At 36.7% G+C, this 7,500-nt stretch overlaps 1 protein-coding gene across 1 annotated transcript in view; it reads right to left on the reverse strand.

Annotated features, from left to right (window-relative positions):
• Positions 1–358: 358 nt before the first annotated feature.
• Positions 359–7,500, reverse strand: part of LOC131951592 (uncharacterized) — a 33,440-nt gene continuing 26,298 nt past the window's right edge. Inside the window, exons 5-9 of the mRNA XM_059313907.1 lie at positions 5,917–6,123; positions 5,142–5,360; positions 2,828–2,968; positions 810–944; positions 359–402 (exon numbers count right to left, since the gene is read on the reverse strand). Of these exons, the coding sequence (XP_059169890.1) occupies positions 359–402; positions 810–944; positions 2,828–2,968; positions 5,142–5,360; positions 5,917–6,123 (746 nt within the window). The remainder of the gene's footprint in view (positions 403–809; positions 945–2,827; positions 2,969–5,141; positions 5,361–5,916; positions 6,124–7,500) is intronic.

A 7,500-nucleotide genomic window follows, 5' to 3' on the forward strand; every position in this document is an offset into this window, starting at 1 on the left:
AGATCATCTTTTAGAGAACATAATCAAAAGAGTCTACAGTTCTCACCAAAACTACCTATACTGCAAGCTGAAAACACATGTATGAGATCATCTTTTAGAGAACATAATCAAAAGAGTCTACAGTTCTCACCAAAACTACCTATACAGCAAGCTGAAAACACATGTATGAGATCATCTTTTAGAGAACATAATCAAAAGTGTCTACAGTTCTCACCAAAACTACCTATACTGCAAGCTGAAAACACATGTATGAGATCATCTTTTAGAGAACATAATCAAAAGTGTCTACAGTTCTCACCAAAACTACCTATACTGCAAGCTGAAAACACATTATGAGATCATCTTTTAGAGAACATAATCAAAAGTGTCTACAGTTCTCACCAAAACTACCTATACTGCAAGCTGAAAACACATGTATGAGATCATCTTTTAGAGAACATAATCAAAAGTGTCTACAGTTCTCACCAAAAGTACCTGTACTGCAAGCTGAAAACACATGTATGAGATCATCTTTTAGAGAACATAATCAAAAGTGTCTACAGTTCTCACCAAAACTACCTATACAGCAAGCTGAAAACACATGTATGAGATCATCTTTTAGAGAACATAATCAAAAGTGTCTATCATATGAAGTCTTACCGTAATTAATAAAGAGGTAAACCATACCAATTCATATATTGGTTGAAGTTTGAATGCTTAAAAATCAACATATCTCGTAACTATCTAATTACAATTATTATGAGTTAATTACTCAATTATCTAATTAAAATGGCTTTGATTTAACTACTAAACTATCCAATTAAAATTACTTTGATTGCAGAAGTCCCCTTGATACCCTGAGAGACAGGTGAAGCATTTGCCTGTGTCGACGTGACATTGATGGTTGGAACAGCCGGAAGAACATTCCCTGCTGCAATTGGTGCCATAAAATCCTTGTTGACAGGCTGACAGACAAAATGGTTAAGTTTACCGGAGCTAGCTGAGCTAAGGTTAGCAGACAGTGCGCGGGGGGCGAAACTACAGTGTCGCCAGGGTGGTGGGGGTGGTGGGGGTGGTGGAAGAGGCTGTTTAGGGTGCCCACAGTCGACCATAATTAATATTTTTTAAAATTCGATTCCAGTTTTCGTGCATTTTGTCTTGATATTTGGATTGTATAAAAAAACTTTAAATTTTAATAATTTCTGTGACTTGTTGCTCCAGTTTGATAGCCAAATAGGGGACACGTAAGTGTACTGTGGCGGATGGGGCAGGGGTGGGGATCAAATAGGGGCTCGAAAATTGTTGTCAAATGTATTCATATATTAAAAAAAAGTTATTTATAATTGTATTTTTTTAAAAACCATCGTCAAGGCCAAGTCCTCTGCTCTTTCTTCTATATTCCCCACCTTCATAAAACCATTTTGTGAACTTTTTTTCCAAGTAGACATAACTTAGGAAACTTCACTTTGTAATAAAGCACGTCTTTTTTCAATACTTTTTTTCATGACTTCAAGCATTGGATGCTTTACATTTTAACATCATTTTCATAACTCTAGTTAGAATAGTTTTATTTCGGGGATTTTTTTTTGCACAGTGATTGTTGATGCCAAAACAAAATGGCTGACATTTGTCCGGTTTTACCAGGCTATAAAGTTTTGATCATCCTCAGAGTAAATCTTGACAGATCAATATCATAAAGGTTTTATTTGTTAGATAATAACTAAATCTACATGAATACATTAATTTTATCAACTAGCTTGCATTTTCAGAAAAGTTATAACATTTATTGTTATGCAGCTCTTGTTGCCCAGGTTTGAGTTAATCATTGAATTCTACATAGGGGCAATAAAACCTACCATAAAACTTCTGAATCTTTTGTAGGTAACATAGATAAGTGTTCTTAGATATCAGCCAATCAGAGATGGCATGTTATGACATTTATGACCATCATGGTCCAGCAGGGAGGAGATCTAAGAGGAATCCGCCTGCCTACCACTGCCCTTCCCTAACATTCCTCACCTTCTTAAAACCATTATGTAATCACCATGAAACTTCTAATCCCTTTGTAGGTAACATGGATTGCTTCTCTTAGATCTAACCCTAACCCTAAGCCAACCAGAGATAGCATCTTTTATGTAATGTATGGCCCTCAGGGTCCAGCAAGGAGAACAAAGGGGAAACCAGTACCACTGCTCTCCCCTCAACATTTCTCACCTCCATGTCATGCTATGTAATTGTAATGTATAACACACATGGCTTATCAGGGGAAAGCATCAAGGCAGATTAGTTAGTAACACCCCTTTTTATTATGGAGTTAGGGTTAGGGTTAGTCTAAACTAGGAGATAATACTTAATGCCCTGTGCTCCGGTACATTTGCACCAAATGCTGATTTGGGGGGGGGGGGGGGGGGGTATGGCTATAATAAATGCTAAATAAAACCTATTACCTATTTAAAGTTAATTTAATAGCCTTTATTATTATTTATATATTGTGATAGATGTATTAGAATAATTTGGAATTAATTTCAACATTAGAAAATACTTGAATTAGTTAAAAAAATCTTAACAAATGTACAGGTTCTAAAAAGTGTGGCTCTTAGTACCCTTCATACTACTACATTTTTCAAACCCTAACATACTTATTAGTTACATACACAACCTTCCTTACTTGAACCCTAACATACTTACACAACCTTATTTATAATATTTAAACCCTAACATACTTACATACACAACCTTACTTGAACCCTAACATACTTACATACACAACCCAACTTAAACCCTAACATCTAACTTAAACCCTAACATACTTACATACACAACCTAACTTAAACCCTAACATACTTACATACACAACCTTCTCCACTAAACCCGCGAGCACATCCTGATAAACAAAGTCCAGTGCTGACGTCACATGACTCGTTAACGTCTGCGCAGTTACAATGAAACTGACATTCCGCGCCAAACAGTTTAGGTGGACAGAAGGTATCTAAGGATGATCAGTTAAATGTTAAACCAGTCTAAGGATGATCAGTTAAATGTTAAACCAGTCCAGTGGCGTAGCGAGAGAGGGGCGGGGGGTGCGGACCGCACCGGATGACACCATTTAGGGGGGTGACACCAAGGCAAAAAATAGCAAACCAAGGCAAAAAATAGCAAAATATATAGAGAAAAGTGATAATTCCACTCAATTAAGTGATTAATTCGAGTGTTAAAAAGTCTTTTAAGAGCAAATTTGACAAATCCCGACAAGGGTGGAGTGGGGGTGCAAATCGAAAATTGAAAGCCTGTCCTCGGGCGCCGGGAAGGGTCGCTACGCCTCTGGGGGGTGACACCATTAATGGCCGCACCGGGTGACACCCGCCCTCAATACGCCACTAATCCAGTCTAAGGATGATCAGTTAAATGTTAAACCAGTCTAAGGATGAGCAGTTAAATGTTAAACCAGTCTAAGGATGAGCAGTTAAATGTTAAACCAGTCTAAGGATGAGCAGTTAAATGTTAAACGGATCATCAGTTAAATGTTAAACCAGTCTAAGGATGATCAGTCCAAAATGACCACCTCCCTATGTGTTTGATCTAGTGACCGTTTCATCCGACGACTAAATCGGACAAGAGGTTACACCCAGCGCCCCTGCAACCTGTGACGCATGATAGCGCCGGTGAACGGAAAAAAAGTCGCAGGCAAAAAAAAAAAAAAAAAAAAAAAAAAAAACCACAGAAAAAAAGTCAGTTTTTGCTAGGAAAAACAGTCACAGAAAAAAGTTACAATGGAAAATTTTTTCCAAAAAAAAGTCACAGAAAAAAGGTCACAAAAATCTTTTTAGAAATCTTTTGATTTATATATTGAAAATTGTAAAATTGTGTATGTTTATTGCTGTGGGTTGTATTTTTTATAGCATAAATTATTTATAGACGTTAAAATCCTTAAGATAATTTATACAACAATCTTAACTTTTGTTGCGTATTTGGTTAAATACGCGGTAGAAAAGTTAATTATAAAAGAAATTTAGGCACATCGTGTTTTGCATGTTTTGGCGTAGGCTATTCTCCGGTCGGCCTCTCCTCAGTCGGCCTTGTCTGAACATATTGTGTGTTGTGGACGTTTTGTGTCAATGACAGCCTTTGAACCGTGTCGGCTTTCTGTTTTGATCCCATGCTTTGTTATGTAATGAGCGTGATAAATGTGGGCAGTAAAGGTGGTTGAACTAATCATAACTATTGTTGCCATGAGTTGAGGGCAGCAAGTCAGATGAACTTACCATTTCACGGTAAATTAATGTTAGTAATTAAAATGAAAACTGAGGACGATGGTGCATTCTATTAAATGCTATTAATATTATGTTAAACATAATTACAATCTACATACTTCATACTAAATATTTTTAGATGAATTATAAAAATTACTATGCTTATAAGACCTACTCACATTACATTACATTTAATCAATCATATTTTAATTTGCACTCTCTAAATATTTAATACATAAAAGTATTAACAAATTTTATGCAAATATATATTAGTGCCTTTTTTCCCTGTGATTTTTTTCCTGTGACTTTTTTCTGTGTTTTTTTTTCTGTGTTTTTTTTCCTGTGACTTTTTTTCCCCCCTACAATCGATAGCGCTTCCCCTAGGCGGTCGCCCAGATTTATTTATAACTCGCTATTACGGAGGTTGGTTACCGTTCACTCAAGGTTTTCATCCAGGGCCGTCTGGGCGGTAGTGGGGACAAACCCCAAGAACTAGGATCCAAGAAATATCGCGCCGGCTTAGTGGACATTTAAATAATTCAGTTTTAGAAAACATGGTGACGGGTCTAAAATACACGATTGGTAACGCATTGTTAAGGTTTGGGAAGGTGTTAAGAATTCCCAGGGGAAGTTCTGCAAAGATATTTATTTTATTTTTTTAAGGAGAGGCGCCCTGGCAGGGTGCGATATGGCGCAATATGTTGATTCTTTTTACGGAGCACCCTAGAACAAGGTCACGGGGTCAGGCTACATTCGACGATTGAACCAAATCAGTGGCTGTACCAGGCGTCAGTAGTGTAAGCAGTGGCTCCAGAGAGCGACGCACCGGACGGTTGGATATGGATTTATGGATATGGATATATGGCTATGGATACTGCATAGAATTAATGATTATTTGAGCAGATAAATTACCTCCATAAACTTGTAGCTCGCATATAGAGAGGAACAGCCCGTTCTTTTTGTCTTGTGACGTCAGAGAGATTTGTGTGATGACCTTTCTGTTCTTGGGAGCCACAACGTTGTAGATGTTCTGAGCGTAGGGGATGCTGTCGGTGTAGTCAATGTCTGCAGTTCCAGCCACAGTCCATGTTTGGAGGTGGAAGCCTTTCAGTCGGTCTTGGCAGCAATCAACTGTTCCAATCATTAGTTACAAGCTTCAACATCTTTCATCTATTATATGTAAGTATACAAATGCACGCATAGTTTTGTTTGTCTGTCTGTCTGTCTGCCTGTTTGTTTGCCATGAAGCTTCGGGAACTATCTGCCCGGGCACTATTTCAACTATCAGAGGTGCAGTGCCCGGGCAGTAGAAGGCGGTTCAGGTGTCCAAAGTCCCAAAGCGTCTAAGTTAGCACATTGGGTCCGCAGATAGGGCGATCTACATAGGGGTCAGGGTTTTAAGGTTAGGGGTAAGGTTAGGATCAGGGGTAATACTTGAATCCACGGATGGGCTGTTATAAACGATGACTTAACCAAACCAGTACACACACAAACACACACACACACAATCACACACACACACACACACATATATATATATATATATATATATATATATATATATATATATATATATATATATATATATATATATATATATATATATAATGACTGTCATATATCCTATTAGGCCTAAGTCTATGCATCATGTTCCATCAGTTGCCTAATTCTATGCAACGCTACTAACCTCTGTTGTAGATGACTATTCTGTCCACTATAGCTGGTACAGCAAACTTGACCAGCAGGCTGGGCTTAGGGTCACCTTCTTTAGTGTGCACACACGAGCCCGAATGGTAGGAGCCCTCCGTGTTACCGTCCACTGCATTGCCAGCTACTGATTTCTCGTCTAACTTGCTTGACAGTTCTGCTACTTGTTTCAAAGCCACGTTTCTCCCTTATATATATATATATATATATATATATATATATATATATATATATATATATATATATATATATATATATATATATATATATATATATAAAACTCAAGTTTTATTCGACGACTAAATCGGACCAGATGTTACACCCAACGCCCCTGCGGCACTGCAACCGGTGATGCATGATAGTGCCTCCCCTAGGCGGTCGCCGAGATTTATTTATAACTTGCTATTATCTAAATACACGATTGGTAACGTGTATTTGGGAAGGTGTTTGGCAAGTTGCCCAGGGCGCCCAATCGAAACCTATCTGGGCGCCGGCGGACGCGCCTGATTCAATTTAGTGTACGAATATAATACCCCGAGCTTGTTCGCAAACGGAAAGATAGAAGTAAACATAGAGGACATTTAGGAGAGGCTTCTAAGCTGTTATTGATTACCAATAACAATTAGTAAACAGTACGTTCAGTAAAAGGCAGTACCTTTATCAATCCATGCTTATTATGTAATTTTTTTCCGCACTATTATACACACATTGTTTGCTGTTCACTTGGTGCACAATGACGTTTTCTACGAGATTCTATTCTATTTATAAAAGTTTACGTAATAAATTTTTTTATTAAAAATCATGTCTATATCCGAAGTGTTTTATAAGAACTAGGCATACTGCTTAGCTCATACCCTAACCCTAACCCTAACCCTAGGCATACTGCTTAGCTCCGCTTAGATTTAAAAAAAAACTTTTGAGAATTTGAATGATTAATTAATTTATGATTGGCTTAGGGCCCAAGTTTAAACAGTCTGAGTAGTTTCATATAAAAAAAACATGAAATTAGTATTCGCAAAAGTATTACTCGCAAGGTTATTAGAACTGCAAAGGCTTCCTTAATAGTATAAATCAAATATTATAATAAATTCACTTTCGCAATTAATTTTGACAATTTAAGTACAATACATAACTTAATTTATAACGAAATATCTATTTAACTGAATGCTATACTTTGTGACTTTTGTTTTTCTTTAAAATAATATTTTAAAAAAAAATTACTTTATCGTTACCTCCCTTGTACATAGACCAAAAGTCGTAGTCTTTGTATACTTTTTCACAAACAATTGTTTTTTATAAGAAAATACGGCATCTGGACAAATTTAACGACCCTAAGGAGTTTCCAACGGGAATAATGTTTTTTAGTTACCCTCCTGGGCGGTCTACGACCTCACAAAATATTAGGGGAATCGTTCGTCAATTTATATATATATATATATATATATATATATATATATATATATATATATATATATATATATATATATATATATATATATATATATCTCATATAAGAAGAATTTCGCTCGCGGTCATTTTTAGCCCTCGTCGATGGCTTTGAGTC

The sequence above is a fragment of the Physella acuta genome, unplaced genomic scaffold, assembly GCF_028476545.2.
Source record: "Physella acuta isolate Inbredline_101_S28 unplaced genomic scaffold, ASM2847654v3 ptg000814l, whole genome shotgun sequence".
NCBI lineage: Eukaryota > Metazoa > Mollusca > Gastropoda > Physidae > Physella > Physella acuta.